We start from the raw sequence: 22,478 nt of genomic DNA on the forward strand, positions 1-22,478 counted from the left end.
AAAACTCAACAACAACAACAACAAAAAAACAATTCAAAACGGGGAAAGGACTTGAATAGACATTTCTCCAAAGAAGATATATAAATATCCAAGAAGCACATGAAAACATGCTCAACCTCATTAATCATTAGGTAAATGCAAATCATAACTATTGTATGATACCATTCACACTCATTAGGATGGCTACTATCAACAAAACAGAAAATGACAAGTGTTGACAAGGATGTGGAGGAACTGGAAACATTGTACACTGTTGGTAGAAATGTAAAATGGTACAGTCACTGTGAAAAACAGTATGACATTTCCTACAAAAATTAAAAATAGAATTATCAGATGATCCAGCAATTCCACTTCTGGGTATATACCCAAAAGAATTGAAAGCAAGGCCTTGAGGAGATATTTGTACACTCATGTTCACAGCAGCCTTACTCACAATAGCTAAAATGTGGACACAACTCAAGGGTCCATTAACAAATGAGTGGATAAGCAAAATGTGGTATATACATACAAGTGAATATTATTCGGCCTTAAAAAGGAAGGAAATTCTGACATAGGCTATAACATGGATGAACCTTGATGACATTATGCTAAGTGAAGTAAGCCAGTCACAAAAAGACAAATACTGTATGATTCCACTTACCTACATTAGTTACTTAGAGAAGTCAAAATCAGAGACAGAAAGTAGAATTGTGGTTTCCAAGGGCTGGGGTGGGGGGTGGAGGGTAGTTATTGTTTAATACATACAGAATTACACTTTTAAAAGGTAAAAGGAGTTATAGAGATGAATGATGCCTATGGTTGTACAACATTATGAGTGTGTTTAATACCACTGAACTGTACATTTTGAAATGGTTAAGATGGTAAATTTTGTTTTTGTATTTTACCACATTTAAAAAAAAAATGTTTTGTTAAAAAGAGGGACAGAACGGGGAAAAAAATCCTATTGATGAAAGGTATTATTCACCATTACAGCTAAATCCCATTAGCAATTATTAGCTTCCTCTTGATCCTGTCCTCTCCTCAAACTAAATATATTTAATCAAATCAGTGGTTCTTGGACTCTGTCTGGCTCTTGTATGGGCTACTTTTGGTGCATTCCTAGTGAACATTATCTAACTTTTAATTGGCCACTTCCCTGCTTTTTCAACATCACAATAAATTCTGTATACTATTAGGTTAATACTAGCATCACTTGGTGCCATCTTCAACTAAATAAGTGTACCCTCAATTCCAAGAACCATAATGTGCTGGCATTTTTAAAAGGCACACACAAACAACTCAGCAAATTCTCTTCTGGTAAATACCTAAAAATAAATTCTGGACAAAATGTTAAGCCAGCTACCAATGCACATCCTGCCTAGCAGACACAAGTCCCTGAGGGATCACTACCTATTCACTGAAAGCCCAGTTCAGTTACTCTGTGGCTGGCTAGAGCTAATGCAGAGCTATTCTTAGAGTTGGAGTTTGGTCAGCTCCCAAGTTGATTACACTCTGGTGGGCTTGCAAGAAGTCTGGATCCAGAGTCTCTTGCAACGAAGTACTCGAGGGCTGCAGACCAGAACATACCTTTCTCATCTATGACTGTTTCAGTTCAGTTCCTCCATGCAATATAAAAAGTACAACCATCAAAAGTGGAACAGACTCTAAGATACATGACCATAGCACTTAAGGACCTAATCTATGATTAGACTTAAGGAAAGTAGTATATTTTGTTACTAGAGACTACCAGTCCCCGAGACACAGATTTTAAAAATTGCTTGGAATGATGACTGAACCAAAAATTAGAAAACTGATATTAACAGAAGAATCAGCAGGCCTGATACAGCCAGTTTCATCTAGGCTCACTTGCTTACCTGACCACTTTTTAAAATTTGAAATAATACTGGCGCTGAAATCAAAGTAATTGAAATTTTAAATCTTTCTACTTCAATTGGCTTTATGATGCTGTTATTTCTTAAAAATAACAAAATAATTATCTAATTTTATGTCTTTTTTATTATTTCATCTGCTCATTTTGGGTTGAGGGCAGGGAAAATTTAAGCGATATCAGGAAATATCTCTTTCATTCAATCACTTAATTATTCATAGATTCACAAAGTTATTGAATACTCCCTACTATGTGCCAAGCCCTATGCTGCTTACTAGAGATACAGTGATAAAGAAACAGACAAGTTCTTTTCTCATGGGGCTTACAGTCTAGTGGGGGAGACAGACAAGTAAACGAACATATAAGCAAGGTAACTTAAAAAACTAAAAATAGAACTACCATACGACCCAGCAATCCCACTACTGGACATATACCCTGAGAAAACCATAATTCAAAAAGAGTCATGTACCACGATGTTCATTGCAGCTCTATTTACAATAGCCAGGACATGGAAGCAACCTAAGTGTCCGTCAACAGATGAATGGATAAAGAAGATGTGGCACATATATACAATGGAATATTACTCTGCCATAAAAAGAAACGAAATTGAGTTATTTGTAGTGAGATGGATGGACCTAGAGTCTGTCATACAGAGTGAACTAAGTCAGAAAGAGAAAAACAAATACCCATGCTAACACATATGTATGGAATCTAAAGAAAAAAAAGAAAGGTTCTGAAGAACCTAGGGGCAGGACAGGAATAAAGACGCAGATGTAGAGAATGGACTTGAGGACACGGGGAGGGGGAAGGGTAAACTGGGACGAAGTGAGAAAGTGGCATGGACATATATACACTACCAAATGTAAAACAGATAGCTAGTGGGAAGCAGCCACACAGCACAGGGAGATCAGCTCGCTGCTTTGTGACCACCTAGAGGGGTCGGATAGGCAGGGTGGGAGGGAGACGCAAGAGAGAAGAGATATGGGGATATATGTATATGTATAGCTGATTCACTTTGTTATAAAGAAGAAACTAACACATCATTGTAAAGCAATTATACTCCAATAAAGATGTTAGAAAATAAATAAATAAATAAATAAATAAATAAATAAATAAATAAATAAAATAAAGTAGGAAAAAAATAAAATAAACAAGGTAACTATACATGTGTGCTTTGGAGAATATTAATAGAGTGATATGATAGACAGAAAGTGGTATTGAATGGGAATAATACCCTACAAAGCGTAGGTCAGAGAAGGCCTCTCTGAAGTGATGACAGGTGAACTGATACCAAAGATGAGATGAGCCTTCCATGTGAAAAGCTGGTGAAATACATTCCAGGTAGAAGAAACAACATATGTAAATGTCTATAGGTAGGAAAGAGCTTTGTGGCTTCAGGGACAGAAATGCCTGGGATAAAAAGCAATGAGGGGGAGAAGAGTAGGAGATGATGTTAAAGAGACAGAAGCCAGATCACGAATCACCTTCCCTGTATGCCCCAGAAAGAAACTGTGTGAGAAAGCACTTAAGCAGAAGAATGACAATATGGTTGCATTTTTGAAAAAGATCACCCAAGCAGATGTATGCAGACTGGGTTGGAGAAAGGAAGCAGAGACTAATTAGGAAGCTACTGCACAAGGAAGTATATCTCTGCTTATATGATGGACTAACAAGAAATTCCCTTGAGAATTCAAAACGTTGTCCTGCACTTCACATAGCTTTGTAATTTGTAGCATGATCCAGGAACCCACAAACCCAGAAATTATCAAGAAAATTGATGCCAGGACAAAAATTTTACAAAAAAACTTGGAAGAAAAAAAATTTTTAACTGCTTGAGAGCTACACGATCAACAATGGCTACAAGGTGCCCATAGATTGAGGTCCTCTGAAATCACATTCTTCTCCAGTACACATGGAGCATTCACCAAGAAACAACACATGTTGTCTCAGTAAATCCTAAAGGATCAAAACCTCACAGAGGTGTTCTCTGACTGCAATGGCACTAAATTAGAACTCAATAAGATATCTAAAAAGTACCCAAATACTTGGAAATAAAGCAACATATTTTAAAATAACCTACAGATCAAATTAAAAAATCAATAAGGAAAGAAATTTTAATATTTTACCTGATGACAAAATGTAAGCACACCTATCAAAATGTATGTGCTAAAGCAGTTCTTAGTAAGAAATTTATAGTTTTAAATGCCTGTGTTAGAAAAGAACAGAATAAAATTAATAAGGTATGCTTTTACTTTAAAATCCTAGAAAAAGAAACAAAATAAACCCAAAGCAAGTAGAAGAAAGGAAATAATAACGATAAGAATAGAAAAGAACTGACTCAAAAGTAAACAAAACAACACAAAAAATAAATAAGTAAAACCAAAATTGATTCACCACTACATGGCTGATTGTGGAGACAGACAGAAACAGAGAGAGAGAAAGAAAACACCAATTATCACTACCAAACATGAAAAAGGGACATCTCTACAGATCATATCAACATTAATGGTTAACAAGTGGTTATAACAAACAGCTTAAAGGCAACAAATTCAACAACTTAGATAAAATGGACAAATTCCCTCAAAAACAAAACTCAACAGAAACATACAACAAGAGATAATCTGAACGGCTTTATATGTCTTTTAAAAAATCGAACACATAATTTTAGAACTTCTGCACAGAGAACTCTATACTCAGTCAGCCTCACTGGTGAATTCTATCATACGCTTAAGGAAGAAATAATACAAACTCTTTCAGAAAAATAGAGGAGAAATAAAACCATTCATTTTATGAGATCATTATAACCTTAAAACCAAAACCAGAAAAGAACAGAGAAGAACAGATGATTACACACCAATATCCTTCACGAACATAAACAGAGAAATCCTTAACAAACTACTAGCAAATAAAATCCAAATATTTTTTTAAAATATTATATCATAACCAAGTGAATTTTACCCTAAGGATGCAAAGCTGCTTATGAAAATCAAGAATTTTGATTTACCACATAACAGATTCAAGGAGAAAAATCATGTGAAGATATCAATAGATGAAGAAAAAAATCCTAAATAAAGACAAAATCAATAAGAAAAATATTTTATGATTTCTTTTCAATGTCCTCCTTGGCCTTTGTATGAATTTTATATCAGGTTAAAAACAAAAATCTGCCTTTTTATCCCCATACACCCACCCCATCTTAACCACTTCCTCATTAAGTGGCCCAAAATTCTTATAACTAACATGTCTCAGTGACTGTCCTTAGAATTGGAGCTGGCCAAAACTTAGCAAAAGACAAGAAAGAGAGTTGGATGGTGTATAACCCTTAAAAGACCATGAAGTAGGAAACTGGTACATCAAGAAACCTCTAAACAAAACTGGAAAAACTCTGCACTGGAAATGGAAAACATGTTTGCACAGGGGCAGTGAGTGCAGGGGGAGAACTTGAAAGTAATTATACAATTGTAAATTTTAAAAAACAACAAAATGACAACTTATATAGATTATTCTAATTATATATGTGAATATATTTTTATTTCAGATTGTTTTGAAGGTTCTGGTTAATACAATTTAAAAAGAAATAAATGAGAAAGGAGGAGGTAAATTATTATTTTCAAGTCATATGGTTTTGTACTGTTAAAACTCAAAAGAAACAACTGAAAAACTCTAATAAACAATATAATTTAGAAAGGTGGCTGTGAACATACAAAGATCAATATATTCCTATGTAAAAATAAGTTTAAAAAAAGGACTATTTCACTTACAATTCTAAAATAAACTATTGAGAAATATGCAAAATTAATATAAATAATGCTACTGAGAGATATATGGGAAGATGAATAAATCAAAAATCATATTCTAATTTTGAATATGAAGACTTAATACCATAAAAATGACAATTCTTTCCTAATTTTTCCATTATTAAATGTGGTCTCAGTAAAAAAAATACCTATATGATTTATTTAGGACTAAACAAATTAATTCTAACATATAGAAGGAAAAATAAATAAGCAAGTATAGCCAAGGGCATACCTTTGCAACTTTGGGGTAGGCAAAGATACCTTAGACTGCAAAAAGCACTAACCATGAAAGAAAAGGTTAGTAAATTGGACTTCATAAAAGTTAAAATTTTCTATTCTCTGAAATAATGTCATTTGCAGCAACATGGATGGACCTAGAGATTATTATACTAAGTGAAGTAAATCAGACAGACAAAGACAAATATATCACTTATACATGAGATCTTAAAAAATGATACAAATGAATTTAATTACAAAACAGAAACGGACTCCCAGACATAGAAAACAAACTTATGGTTTCCAAAGGGGAAAGGGGGGAGGGGATAAATTAGGAGTTTGGGATTAACAGATACACACTACTATATATAAAAGAGATAAACAAGGACCTACTATATAGCACAGGGAACTATACTCAATATCTTGTAATAACCTATAATGGAAAAGAATGTGAAAAAGTATATAAAACTGAAATCACTTTGCTGTACACCTAAAACTAACACAACATTGTAAATCAACTATACTTCAATTTAAAAAAATTTTCTATTCTCAAAAATATGCCATTAAGAAATGAAAAGACAAGCCATAGACTGGTAGAAATATTCTCAATATATATATCTGATACTTGTATTCAGAACATATATAAGGAGAATGCCTGCAAAACTATAATAAATAGAAAAAAATGAACTTTTCAAACAGGCAAACAGTTAAGCGGACATTTCACAAGCAAAGTAATATGAATGGCCAATAGACACTAATGATGCTCAAATCATTAGTCACTAGGGAAATGGAAATAAGACCCAAACCACTTCATACTCACTAGAATAAATTAAATGAAAAGACTGACAACACCAAATGCTGGCAAGGTTGTAGAGAAACTAGAACTTTCTTATATTGCTGATAGAAGTGTAAAATTGCACATGAACTCTGGAAAACTGTCTGTAATAAAAGTTAAACATACATCTAACTTCTTGTCCCAGCAATTCTACTTCTAGGTGTTTATCAAAGAGAAATAAAAATATATGCCCACAAAACAACCCATAACACAAAAATTTATAGCAGCTTTATTAATTATAGCCAAAAAAGGCGGGGAGAAACAATCCACGTGTCCTCAGCAGGAGAGTGGCTAGACATATTGTGGTATATCCACATAATTCACACAATAAAAAGGAACAAACTATTGCTACAGGCAATAACATGCGTCGCTAGACTTTGAATTGAGAGAAAGAAGAGAGTACATACCATATGATTCTATTAATATTAAGTTCAGAAACAAGCAAAGCTATCTATGGTAACAGAAGTCAGAAAGGTGATTGCCTATTGGGAGAGGGGGGTGAACTTCCTAGGAGGATGGGAATAATATACATCTTGGTGAGGGCAATGGTTACAGGGGAATACACATACTTTTCGAAACTCATCAAACTGTACTTAAATCCTGTGCGTTTGATTGTAAGTTACACTTCATTTTCTTTAAAAAGAAAAAAATAATAGAGAATAGCCAAGAAATTTTTGAAAAGAAAAGAAGAGCATTGTGAGGAAACTAGCTCCAGTGGAAGGGGGTTAGGGATTTGATGTAATCTGCCCCAGAGGGAAGGAGTATTTTATTACTAAATGGTTTAGAATTGCCTGAACATGGAGATAATAATAAGCAGGCCAATTATTATTAGCTTTCTTATTTTGTTTTTAATATTCTCTACAGACAACACTTCCCCCACCTCATACTGCCTGTGGCCAGGGTGGCCCACTCCCACCACTCCCTAGATGCCACTGAACAAGGGCTACAAGGTATTAGTAACACATATTGAAAAGGTACAGTCATTAAACCATGTTGTACTTGGTACTGGCTCAAGAATAGAAAAATCAATGTGCAGATTAAAGAGACTAGAAATGGACCCTAATCATATGGGAATTCCATATGTGAAAAAGGTGGCTATGTATATTAAGGGATAAAAAATGAATCACTCAATAAATAACATTATGACATTATGACAAAGGGGTCACAATATGAAATAGAGTTGATCTATACCATATAACCTACACCAAAATGAATTCTGAGTAAGTTGAAGTCCTCGATATTTAAAAAAATTGAATACCTCCCCCTGACAAAAAACAAGCCATGATAGAATATGGGAGAATTTGTTTTTGGAATCTTGGCGTAGAGAAGGTTTTACTATGTGTGATATAAAATCCATATTAAAAAAAAAAAGATAAACGACTACAAGGCAATTAAACATTCTTACATATAAACAAATAAAAGAAAAAGGAACAACTGGGATATTTGCAGCATATGTCATAAAGAATTACGTTATTTAACATAAAAAAGACTCATTCAAAAAAAAACTAATACAAATGAGCAAAGAATAGTAAAGAATAAGAAAAATGCAAACCCCTACATGATAAGGAAAAATATGAAATCAGAACTAAAGTCTCCCTCTACTAAAGGAATAGGATTTTGATTAAAGGGACTTATTAGTAAATGCCTCCTTAGTTACAAATACCCATTATCTGAACTCATTAGACTAAAATCAAATGTGTCAGTTCAAGTGGGATTTTCCTATAACCTACCTCCCATCATGGGTTTTATCTCCCTTATGTTTCCTGACACTTAGTATCAAAGAAGAAAACAGCTTTCAGATGTATTACAGAACCTGTCTTTAATCTTTAAAAATATAAATCCCATCTCTACATTTATATATATTTTAAGTTTTTAGAAATATTTGAAACATTTTAAAAATGAATGCAGGGAAGTCATAAAACACAGTTAAAATGGCTAACAGTAATGGTTCATAAATTGCACTTATTTAAGACATAAATTACTTTTGCAATGAGCTTGCTAGATAAAATTGTTTCTCAATGGTCATGAGGAAAAAAAACATGAAAATTATCATAAAATTTTTTAAAACAGAGTGGAACTGTATTTTTTCTACCTTATTCTAGCCCCTTTGTTCTTCAACCCTATATTTAAAAACATAGTGAAACATCTAGTGTTTGATAAAGCATCTTCATTCAATATGAGTACATAGTAATAATAAAGGTACTTTTGATGATTTCAAAACCCAAACACATTGCAGAGCCTTGCTCTTCTTTGAAAGCATGAACAGATAGTACAAAGAAAAGAAAGCACAAATGGCTTCTAAACATGAAAAGATGCTCAATATCACTCATAGTAAAATAAATGCAAAGTAAAATTATAATAAAATTGGTGAAGATTAAAAAGCTGGATACATTGTGTTGTCAAGGATGTGGGAACGAGCATTCTCATATGCTGTTAGTGGAAAGAGAAATTAATACAACTTTAGAGAGGGCAATTTGGAATACTGAACAAAATTTGAAACGTTCTACAATTCCACTTCAAGGAGCTTATCCTACAGGTATACTTGCACATATGCAATGTGACATGTACAAAAATATGTTTATAATAGCAAAAGATTAGCTATAATCCAGTTAAGTAAGTTGTGGCATAGCCATACAAAGTAATAATGAATTCATTTACATAAATGTGATAATTCTATATGCACCAATATAGAAAAAATCCAAGATATACAAGTAAGAGGTAAAATTAAGGTGCAGAACAGTTGTGTAAAAGCCATATGTCTATATAATATCTGTCAGAATATACAGAAGACAATGATAACTGGTTGCCTATGGGGAAAAGAACTGAGGGACTGGGAAACTGGGGAATTGAGGGCCAGGGATGGAAAAGAAACTTAGTTTTCACTATATATACTTTTGTATCTTTTGAATTTTATACCATATCCCAATATTACTTATCCAAATACATAATAATTTTCTTTAAAATAAGCATAAATATTTTGTATATACTCTAACATGGCAGTGGTGAAGAACCAGAGTCTAGAGAGACATAGGAAATGTAGGATAGGATGGGACCAGAGGAAAGAATTAAGAGACTGAAAGTGCCATTCAGGTGGAGGGGCATTTGAGAGCAGAGACTGCTAAAAAGGAAGATGAAAATGGAGAAGATCATGAAAATAAGAAATGAGTTTATTCTGCCAGGGAAGTGGACTCACAAGCAGCTCCATACTAAGAAGAACTAGCCCATAGCAAGTTTTCTCCTGGTTCTGTCCTGGTCAGATGAATTAAATCAAAGCCTTGGAGAAACCAAGCAGAGCCAATAGGGGAAGAATACCTCCAGGACCTGGTAGATCACCATTGGACCCAATGACTAAGAATATCACAGGACAATCACTAAGCCAATACCATATATTTGTTCTATTTCACCTTTTCTGTTAAAATATAATAAATCCTCCTATTTATTTTTGGGACATGATGGTGGGTTTTAATTTCCTTTTTGCACTTAGGAAAGAGGGTCCTCAGAGTCTTGGGGAAGAAAATAATGATCAAACACAATAACCCTACGAGTTAGGCACTGTTAACTGTTAAATTACCTCCATTTTAGAGATGAGGAAAAATGAGGTTTAAAGTGATAAAGTGACTGGCCCAAATACTATAGTTAGCAAAGTGATAGAACCTGGTTTTAAACTCAGAATTCTGAGACTAGAGTCTGTGTTCTTAACTATGTTGCATCGCACCTCAGCCCCTATTAGGCCTTCTCCTACAGCTCACTGTTAGATGAAAATTGTCATGAGAATTAAATGAATTCATACATGTTAAAAAGTTTACTATAGGGGCTTCCCTGGTGGCGCAGTGGTTGAGAATCTGCCTGCTAATGCAGGGTACACGGGTTCGAGCCCTGGTCTGGGAAGATCCCACATGCCGCGGAGCGGCTGGGCCCGTGAGCCACAACTACTGAGCCTGCGCATCTGGAGCCTGTGCCCCGCAACGGGAGGGGCCGCGATGGTGAGAGGCCCGCGCACCGCGATGAAGAGCGGTCCCCGCACCGCGATGAGGAGTGGCCCCCACTTGCCGCAACTGGAGAAAGCCCTCGCACGAACCGAAGACCCAGCACAGCCAAAAATAAAATAAATAAATAAAAATAAAAGTAGCTATAAACAATCTTATGACATCATGTTAAAAAAAAAAGTTTACTATAGTACTCTTTACACATAATGATTGTCTAATAAATGTTAGCTGTCATTATTAATAAACATCTCTTGCTTGGTTTTGTAAAAGCTCTTCAAACTCACTATCTCCATAATTAAACTCACTGTGCCTTCCCTCCCTGCCCCAAATATGCCCTCCATCCTTTATATACTTACTGGCTTCAGCACAAATATCCTCATTCAATGCAAAAAACTGGTTGTCATCCTGGCTCTTTATTCAACCACCAATTCTCAGTTTTAACTCTCAGCTCTCAAATCCATCACATCATACAGCCACTGGCACTCTTCTATTTCGGGAGCTCAAAAACTCTCATTCACAGCACTTAGTAGTGATGGGACTCCCACAAAGGATAAAGAAATAGGTCTCATTTTCAGTTATAGATTGGATGGAATGGTATACACGATTGGAATAACATGATCAGAGAAAAAGTTATCCAAGAGATGGAAAAGTAGCACAATACATAATCAAAACATATGATCTATCCCTTCTCTCGAGAAGTTATCTATGCTGCAATTGTAAATATACTTTGTAGTCTTCCAACATCCTCTGAACTCTATCAGAGCCAAACTGAGTGTCACTTTAGATCAGTTCTTATTAGTAACATCAACTACTATAAGACTTCAGCATGTTATCTGTACCAGTATTTTCACTTGTCATATGTTTTTCATAATTTTCTTGTGGCATATTTTATTTCACAGGATTTTCACAGTGTAAGTTTTTAATCCCTTTTTATAAGAGAATTAGATTTTCAAAGTTCACTTACACATGTAAGAATTCTGGTCTTTGTCAGGCTAACAGTAAAAGAGGCAGAATAGTAGTAGTAGTATTTAAACCTGTAATTTTATTATAAGAGTTGGCCCTGACAGAGCTATTATATTCAATTTCTAGAACAATTTTATTAAGGTCATATACATGTTATATTGTAATTAAATAGAAATGCAGAAGCAAATAAATTAATCTACCACTGTTAAGGCAATATTTACTGGAATGCAGCTCCCTAGCTATTGCCCAGATTGAAATGGAATAATCAAACATACTATAACTTGAAAAGTACTTTTAAGTATATGCTAAATTGCAACTCCATATGAGAGTAACAATGGGCAGCTACATAAACACATAGGGTATGGAAGCCTGAATAATGTGCTTAAATCAGAAAAAGTATCAGACTGCAGTAAAAACAAAGAGCAACTTGCTCTGAATATCATAGTTGCAGCTGCAGCCCAACAGATAACCTCTATACTTCTGAAATGTGAGAAATACTATAGATCATATATCATCCTTCCACACCCTTCATTTCAATAACAATATAATTAATAACATTATTTTTTACAGTAAAGCTCAATAACCTGTCAAAAATGTTGTCTCAAGAGATACTGGTATCTTAGAACTAATAACTTGTAAAAAGAGAAAGAGGAATTATTTAAGATCCTCATTAAAATGGTCTCTATATAAACAGATAATATTGTCTCTAGACAGTGAAATGAGCACCATTTTGTTCCCAAAACTATAATTTCACTATATGCTCTTACTAGACATGAGTAGATCAGTATTTATTTAAAGATGAACAGTTAGGTATATGTCCTAACTTATGGAAAATAATTCACCATGAAAGTTTATTTCCACACATCCTAAAAAATCTGAGAAACATCTAAATTATATATATATTTTTAAATTCAACCCCCTTTACTTTGATTCTATATATGAAATAGAATAAATTCATATTAATGAAATAGTCAATATCTAAGACCAAAATATTCATACTAATTTACTGTTTGCAACCTGAGGTAAGTTCTGTGTAACATATGAGCAGATGTGTTAAGTGATCCTGCTTCTTCAAACATTTATAGAGGCAAAAGTAGATAGATCTGGGCAATGATCAACATGTACTTCTTTATTCTACTTCTGTATTTCTGAAGAACAACCCTAAATGTTCATATGGTTTCCCTGTTGTATACTGCATCTCCAGTAATGTTTCCTTAGAAATGCTTTTGGCTATAAGAAACAGAAAATCTGACTATTGATGGCAGAAACAAATTGGGGATGGGAATTTTTCTCACATTCGGGAAAAGTGTCTGATGGTGTTGGATCAGTCGCTCAAGAATGTCATAACTAATGACTCAAATACTCTTGGCTTTTCCCTTATCTTCACAAGATGCTGGTGAAGCTCAGAACACCACTTTTTCATTAAAAAGTAGCACCACCTATATCTTTATTTTTTTCATGACTTCCTAGAAGCCCTCATAAATTTTCTTACAACTCATTTGCTAGAACTATGTCACATAGCCATTCCCAGTTGCAAGGAAAACTAATCGATTTTGTATTTTTCAAGTCCCACTATTGGGGATTTCAAGAGAGAAGGAAATTGAAAACGTCTGTTAGGATAGTGATTGAACAGGGTCTATAACAGTCTGCTTTCAACTACTCACAATTTCCATACATATAGTTTACATGTAACACATTCCCCCCCTCCCTAAGGGAGATAATTCCCAACTCTCATTTAGTTATAAAACCTAGCTCTGAATCTAAGATCTGTGAAGAAGAACAAATCTTTCCATCACAGTCTAGTGCAGATTATTATTAACAACTGATATTGTAAATCACTGTATACAATGAAAGACAAGTTATCTGTTCTCAACACACCCAATACAACATGATATAACTGCAACGAAAACTCTCATTCAAAAACAGGAAGAATGAAAAATATACCGTGGCCAATTGTCCATAGCAAACAGCAATCCCTACACAAACAACACCTAAATTTCTTTGGTTATTCTATCTGGCAGGTCCTGATTTAGCAATCTAGGAGGTTCTCCCTTCCTTGACTGTTGTCATTCAGATTCCCTTGTTCTGCCCTTTGAAAGGATGTCCCTTGTCCATTATCCTCCTTGACTATATATGAGGTTGGCATTGACAGTGTACCCTTCTCATGTTCTGTCCAGTTTTATCTCCACTGATAGTATACACATCATACTGCTACTATGTGTGCAGGGAATTGCCTTAGAGATTGAATAGTCATACAATGTCTGCTATCCGGACTTGGGCTTTCTTTAGCCACTAGCCACTTATGACAATTTAAATTTGATTAAAATTAAATTGAAAGTTCAATTCCTCAGTCACACTGGCCACATTTCAAGTGTTCAATAGCTGCATGTGACTAGAGCCTACAGTATTATGGTGAAGATATAAAACATCTTCATCATTGGTGACCAGTGCTACAGAAAGAGTATCATTGAAAGGCCTGTTATATTTTAACCGCAGTGTTCCAAATCCACATAAAATTAGTATTATCTGTTAGTCAATCCATGGCTTAAAATATAGACTGTTACATTATGAAATTGTGTCAGTACATGGAAGTCATTTCTATAGCTTAGCTATCACTGTATGTCTCATTGCTGGGATAGGTGTCAGAATTCATTGTGAAAACTACAGACAATAATCAAACCATTATATATCCTGTGTTAACTCTGGACACAAAAGTCGCACCAAAGATTTTAAAAGGCTTTGAATTGCCTAAATTGTACTACTTGAGAGTCAGCTAATAAAGTTGACTGGTAGAAAGCTGGCAGGTCTTCTAGAGGACCTGCTCTGGATTGAGATGATGCACAGTATCTTTTCTTCTGCTCAGAGAGTTCATTCTAAACTCATGTCAGTATTTGCCAATGTCTACCTTATCTCCAACCTAGTAACTGAAGACTGAAGAGAAATGAAAAGGCTCCAATTGACAAAAAAGAAGGCACTGTTTAGAAGACCTCAGCTAAAGGATGTTCTCTTTGGGTTTTATGCCAGTTTGAATTTGGAAAGTTTGAAAAGACCTCAAGTTTTAGTCTGATTCATCGTAAAGAATCAGAATAGAAAGATTTTATCTTTGTTCGCAGGAAGTCACCAGGCTCCAGAGCAGATCCAAATTCAAATCAGACTTCTAAAGGCAGACATTAGCAAATTATTATAATCTAGTGTATTGTCAAATTTTATATTCCTATATTTAAATTTTAATTACATCTAATACTCAACATGAGGATATAAGATTTTACCAATCTTTTTACCATTTTTACCATTTTACCAATCTCTAAAACATATTGTTAAGAAAAATTAAGATATACTAAATACTTAAATCAACTATAAATATAAACTTCAGAAAACCCATGTTCAATGTTATTGTGACTCATTACAAAAATTGAATCTTTATACTAACTCAGAACCTTATTTTAAAAACTCTGACCAGTACAACGATTAGTTTAGGGAACATAATAAGATTAAAGGAATTCTTATCACAATGAGGAATGTTATAAGATCTCTTTTAAAAAAACGTTAAATTTTAAAAAGGCAAGCCTCTTTAAGAATCAAGTAAAATAATCAAAATTTCATCTATAATAAAATGTGTTTTTCAGTAAATTCAGATAGCATGCTTAAAATATATCTTAATGTTTAGCAATTGTCATGCACTACAACTGTAACAAAACACTTAAAAGTATATATAAATTAAATGTAACTACAAAATTAAAATTAGTAATAATAACAATAAGAAAAAAAATAATATCAGACAGAAAAAAGACTCTAACCACTTTGTCCTCCTGGTGTGAATATCCACGAAAGCAAGTTAGAAAGGACAGAAAAGACAAAACAAAAAAGAAATAATTAATCCCATTCTTAAAACGAGTAAGACTTTTTAAGAGTTCATTTCATAGTGAAATTAAACTTCTGAAAAAGTCTAAATTACATTTTGACTGAAATATAAACATTATAAGAGGAAAATTTTTCCATACATTTCAAGCAAGAACATGCTATATACTAGAATATATTAAGATATATAAATGGAATAATTTCTATAAAAGCAAGTAAATACCCAAACATCAGAAAAAGGAGAATGCTCTTTTGACAAATAAAATCCTAATTAAACACTCAATTAACTCAAAGAAAGAAACTGAAAAACGTTAAGGAATAAAGCTTTTATGTACAAAGACAATAAAACACAGTATCACTGTTTATCTTTAATTTCATCATATACTATCAAAAGCAGACAAAATATAATTCTATATGAATTATGCACATTGCTTCTAAAAGTTTTTTTGTCCCATTAATTTAAGTCTTCTAAACTTTATAACTTAAAAGAATAAATAAGTAGAAACGGTCATTAAAAATAAAATATTATTGATTACAATTGGTAATTTGGGGTCATAGTTCCCCAACATCATAAATGTAGAAAATAAAATACATAAGATACATGACTTCTGAGAAAAGAATCTAAAAAATAATGAATATATGTATATGTATAACTGAATCACTTTGCTGTACACCTGAAACTAACACAACATTGTAAATCAACTATACTCCAATTAAAAAAAAAAAGACATGGTACATACATACAATGGAATACTACTCAGCCATAAAAAGGCATGAAATAATGCCATTTGCAGCAACATGGATGGACCTAGAGATTATCACACTAAGTGAAGTAAGCCAGAAAGAGAAGGATATATATATACCATATGATATCACTTATATGTGGAATCTAAAATATGACAGCAATGAACTTATCTATGAAACAGAAATAGACTCATAGACATAGAGAACAGACTTGTGGTTGCCAAGGGAGAGGTGAGGTGAAGGAGGGATGGAGTGAGAGTTTGGTATTAGCAGATGAAAACTATTATATATAGAATGGATAAACAACAAGGTCCTACTGTATAGCACAAGGGACTATATTCAGTATCCTGTATAAACTATAATGGAAAAGAATATTTAAATAAATAAATAAATAAGATACATGATTTGGTCAAGAGAACGTATTTAAATATGGTAAAGTTTTAAAATGTGGCATTCCTCTTTATTTAAATATAAAATAATGATAATAATAGTAAAATTAATAATGTAATAATAATGACCTGATATATTATAAGAACTTATATAAATTACAAGTTAAAATCATGTGTTTTGAGGTATCACTGTTTGTCTGAAACATTTCTAGCTGTATATCTTATGCAATTTTCTTAAGCTTTCTAGGCCTTTACTTCCTTATCTGCAAAACAGGAAATTAATAATTACTTTATATGGTTTTCTCAGAGTTAAACAACATGAAAAGCTCTCAATACAGTGTCTGACACACAGTTCTATATCTGATATTCTAACTGATTAAAACATAGGATATTGTGTAGAAGGGATAGGATTGCATCCTTTACAATACTGTGTTCTTGACTGATTCATTTGTTACAAAAGATCATATAAAAGCTATTGTACACAGTCAAGGAAAATTATTGCTAACCATTTAGTCCAACAAAAATCATTTATGGAGCACTCATATATATGTATCAGGCACTACACTAGATTTATAAAACATTAAAAAATGAGTAAGACAGTTTCTGCCATCAAGGAATTAAATGTATTGAGAGGGAAATGAACAAATTACTGTGGAATAGACAGATGTCTGAAAGCAAGGGAATAACAAAGCACTGTGGAAACACAAATGATTGAGGAGATAGCAAGACTTGGAAAAAGGAATAAGAGAAAGTTTCTGAGATGTAAGCAGGCCTTTAAAGTAATAAAGAGAATGTCGGCAAGACTAGTGAGGGAGAACATTTTATGCAAAGAACATGGAATATGCAAGAAGCACAGAAGCACAAACATGCTTGGCATATTTGGACACAAGTAGCTGGAAATGACTAAATTATGAATGACATGTTTGAACTAAAGTCTCCATGGTTAACTATATTAATATCTGGCAAAAGCTTAGAAGCACAATACTTGCACAAAATAACTCACATTGCAGAAATTTTTTTAAAAAGAAAGAAAAAAATGAAGTCATATCTAACGAATTTGCTAATAGTTAATCCCTCTTAACAGATAATACAGGTCCAATTTTAGTTATACACATGAAAAACTTAGCTATAATATACACATGAATATTACTCTGCCATTATATCTTCACTATCTTTCAATAAGGATAAAAAATAAATACAAAATCTACCATATGATTTATAAATAAGGCATAACATTATTTGCTACTACTTATAAAGTGTTTACTTTGCTAAAATGTGCAGACAGACTGGAAGAAGATAAGTCTGGAAGCAGAGAGACCAGTTAGGAAGTTGTTGAAATATTTGGGGTAAGAAACAAATGTGATAGTGGTATAAACTATAGTAGTAGCAAGAGGAAAGGAGAGAAGTAAACTGATTTAGGAGATACTGAGAAGTAAGGCCCCTTATGACTTGATTGAGGAAGAGGAAGAAGTAGAGGACTCCCAGAGTCTGGTTTAAGCAACCAGGAGGATAAGGAGACAATTCCTTGAGAGAAAAAAACACATGGAGAAGCAGATTTGGGGGAAAATAATGACTTCAAGTATAAACAAGGTGAATCTGAGGTGCCCATTAATATATCCAAGCAGAGATTTTTCAGTAGGCAGCTACAGAGGTGGATCTGGAGCTCAAAAGAATAATCCGGCTAGTGAAATCATATCCGTAAATCATCAGCATACATACAGAATCTGAAGCTATGAAAGTGAATAAAATCTCCCAAGGAAATTTTTAAAGGAAAAAAGAAAAATGAGGAAGATGACCCATAATCAAAATGGTTCTTCTCTTTGAACTGGCAAGCCTCCAAAGAAAAGAAATTCAAAACAAAAGGACTAGTAGTCTCTTCTAATCAGATTTTCGTAATACAATTTAAGTCAGAAGTTTCACTGTATTTGTCAAAAGTGATTTTAATCTCATCAGTAATCAAACTGGAATTGAGCTGCTTGAAAAACAAAGGTAACGTATAAATATAAAATATTATCAAGGTCCTTAAGACAAAGACTGATTAAAATCTCCTGTGAAATATAAAAATTAACTTGCTGTGGAAGAGTAGTTTAATTTTAAACATATGGAAAACTTGGATATTTTTAAATGGTTAAAAGTGAATCTTCAATTGAATCATTTGGATATTTACTTCACCTTTATGCTTAGTCTGTGTTTAAAAAAAGAAAAGACTAAATGGTCAATTCAAAGATTAAAGATTAAAATAAGGTATATATATTTACATACATATTCATAATGACAGACTCAGTTTAGGTATACAGTAAGGAATATACTAATCCAATCTACAAATATGATTACCTAATTGAATAAGAAAACATATGTGAAAGCATCTTGCATGGTACCTGACATATATGTTAGGTAAGAAGAAATCTAATAGCATAGAAATTATTGCAAAACACTTTTAAAGCACTCACTGTGTGCCAGGTACACGTTTAAGTGCTTCACAAATATTAATTCATTTTATTCTCACAATAGTCTTGTAAGATATGTACTATTATTACTTCTATTACTTATAGATGAAGAAACTGAGGCAGAGAGACAAAGCATCTTATACAAGGTCACATAGCTGGTAAATGATAAAGCTGGGATTTAAGCTTAGTCTCACTTCAGAACTTGAGCTGAAGCCACCACACAGCGTTGCCTCTATATAATGCCAGTGTCCTCTGTTGGCTTTATGTATCTTTTCTATAATTTAATTGATGAATTAATGATTTTAGGTCATAATTACTAGACATGAAAACTCTAATAATAACTTAGAGTATGTCCAAAAGCATTTATTAAAATTTTAATAGTACAAATTATATTTTTTAATTTACTTTAAATAGTTATTAAAAATTTATTGTATTTTACATTCTAAAAGAATTTTATACTTAGCATTTTTTCCTCATAATCAGCTCTCCCTATGGCCATCCTTACTGTCTTACCACTTCTGCTGATAAGCAATCACATTGCCTCTTCCCAAGATCAATGTACTTTAAGTATTAATCTACCTTCTATCACTGGCTGTATTGTTCTCTTTCCTCTCTGACATTTCCTCTTGATAGTCATAGCACCATTTCAGACTAAATATGGCAATTTCATCTGCCAACAACTATTCTTTGTGCAACTTTTCATTAGTTCCCCAGTCACCTAGGAAACTAATGTCAGCTCCCCTCAGATTCCTTCTCTAGATATTCAGTCTTTCTCCTACTACTTGCTCATCTGTATTGCCAAAAAGATATATCCCTCTCTATATATCGATGTTGTACATTCTCCAGAATTATACCACCATCACCTGTCTCTCTCTTCTTGCCTACTTTCTATAATCAATCCAAAACCACCTCTCTTTCACATCACTACAGTAATACTCCATCTTCTCTCTCAAGCCTGGACTCTTTTTTTCAAGAACTGCAAGAATTACATACTGCTGTATAGGCAGTATAAGTTTATCTTTTTATTCATCCACAAGTTTGGACCGCCATCTTCAAGAAAACATCATCACAGTGCTGAGCTGCAGCAAGAAGCTGGATCAAAAGACAAAGCTTGTCCCAAAATAACATGCCCATGATAAGTACACCCAATTTCTTTCCTCCATTCATTCACTCAACAAGTATTTAATCAATCAATAATAATAAATGTTAAGAGTAATACATTAGAAGTCTGTAGAATTCATTGAGGCACAAAAGAGTTAGTGGTTAATTCACAAGGGATACCCAAAGAAAGCATCATGTATAAGTCACTCTGGCTTATACATGATTTGGCTTGAACTTTATGCTAACTAGAACAGCCTGTCTTATGGCCTGTCAAACATGCATTGTACATCTGCTTTAGCCATTAAAGAAAAGAATGTGTTTAAAAATCAAAACGAAGTGACTGTTTCAGGCATTCAAATCAGAGCTGGGTGACTATTGTGGATGTGGTTTCAGACACGTTCCTGCATCACTGAGACCCTGAATTTTCTGAATTGTATCAAACTCAAGGACACCACCAGCCATTCTCAAAGCAATATCTTCCAGCAGTTACCAGCTTCAACCTTATGGTCTCATAGGTCTCCCCTTGTAACCTTGCAACCATTTCAGACCCCAATCAATCCTTGCTTAGTAAGCACTCTTACTTCTTGCCAGATCCAATCCTAATTCTTGACAAGCAATTTATGTAACTTTGCAGTTCTTCCATATATAAGCCTCCCCCATTTTTTAGTTTGACTGAACACAATTCAAGTCCTTCTTGAATCTGTGTCTCCCAGGCTATAGTCCTCAGTGTGTCTCAAAGAAAACTCTTTCCTATTCTTATTATAGACTGTTTATTGCTTATTTGTGTCAATAGTTCCAAAAAACAAAACTTGAATATGTGACACTGGTAACTATTTACATGACATTTACACTCTATTTACCACTATTTATATAGCATTTATATTGTATTAGGAATTATAAGCAATCTAGAGATGGTTTAAAGTATACGGGAGGATGTGCATAGGTTATATGCAAATACTATGCCATTTTACATAAGGAACTTGAGCATCCATGTATTTTGCTATGCATGGGGAGGGGGGGCCAGTCCTGGAACCAATCCCCAAAGGACATGGGACATCAAGGGAGGACTGCAATGTAGTTTAGTCGGGGTATACTGAAAGCAGTGAAGCTTATTCTTTGAGTTAGGCAGGGAATAAACCATAGGGAGAGGGCTCTTTATGCCATTAGAAACTTCACTGAAGAGATGAGGAGTCACTAAATAGTTTTTAAGCAGAAGGTAAAATAATCAGATCTGCATTTTACAGATATCAGCATAGCAGCATGTGAAGGATGTGTTTGAGGAATCCAGATGGGAGCAAAGAGACCAGTTAGGAAACTAACATTAGTCCAAGTGATGGAGGATGAGAGCCCAAATAAGAGAGCAGTTAGTAGTTTATGTAGACAGAGAGGAAAGAATAAAATGCAAAATTTGTGGGGAAAGAATGGTGAAGGACAGAAACCTGAGATGATTCCTGGCTTTCTAGTTTAGGTGATATAGCATATAGTGGTGCCATTCAAAAAGTTGAAAATTATAGGAGAAGTAGATCTGGGCGTTGTTCCAGCAATAGGAAATATATAGTCTGTTCTGGCCTAAGTGAGAGTCAGGGGTATTTTAATATATTTATTGAAAGGGAGTTTAAAAGACAAGACTTCAAAAGAAGAAGCTTATGTCCCTTTTTTTTTTTAATTGAACCATTTATTTATTTATATAGATATATTAAAACTGCATATATTTTTGTATACAATTTGATGAGTTTGAACTTACAAATATATCCATGAAACCATCACCACAATCAAGTAACAGACATATCTGTCACCTCCAAAATTTTCCGTGAGTCCCCTCATGTCCTTTTCATGGATCAGAATTATTTTTAACTTAAAAAAAATTGCTTCAGATAGGACTTCACTTGTTTTTGCTTATGTTTGAAGTTAAGTATTTCTGTTGGGGATGCTTTAAAAGAAATTAGATGAGATTTATTGGGTGAAGAAAGAGAAATTCATGACCATGTCTAACTGTCCTCTCACAATTACCTGCAATTCTATTTCCACTGTGCTCCACTATCTAGTGTCTGCTTTACCATCCTAAAGTTCTGGTGATATCCTGAATTCCTTTATTTATTAAACTCTATATAGTCTCCTATTATGATCAGAACTCATTTCAGATGCTATTACTAATCTTCTCCATATATACTAAGTAAAATCTATTTAACCTGGTGCTCATCTTATCTAATGATAAGGAGCTCACTTTATCTATTGATGAGGACATTAGGTACTGAGCAGTATCCTTTCCACCAAG

The 22,478-nt window shown here is 33.7% G+C and overlaps 1 protein-coding gene across 11 annotated transcripts in view; it reads right to left on the minus strand.

Annotated features, from left to right (window-relative positions):
- Window positions 1-22,478, minus strand: part of RIMS2 (regulating synaptic membrane exocytosis 2) — a 589,248-nt gene that overhangs the window by 420,188 nt on the left and 146,582 nt on the right. For 8 of the 11 annotated variants that reach the window (XM_036830452.1, XM_036830455.1, XM_036830447.1 and 5 more), the window contains one exon: window positions 15,462-15,473. The exons of the other annotated variants lie outside the window; for them this stretch is intronic. In XM_036830452.1, coding sequence (XP_036686347.1) covers window positions 15,462-15,473 — 12 coding nt within the window. The remainder of the gene's footprint in view (window positions 1-15,461; window positions 15,474-22,478) is intronic. 11 annotated transcript variants of the gene reach the window in all.

This window comes from Balaenoptera musculus, chromosome 17 (assembly GCF_009873245.2).
Source record: "Balaenoptera musculus isolate JJ_BM4_2016_0621 chromosome 17, mBalMus1.pri.v3, whole genome shotgun sequence".
In the NCBI taxonomy this organism is placed as follows: domain Eukaryota; kingdom Metazoa; phylum Chordata; class Mammalia; order Artiodactyla; family Balaenopteridae; genus Balaenoptera; species Balaenoptera musculus.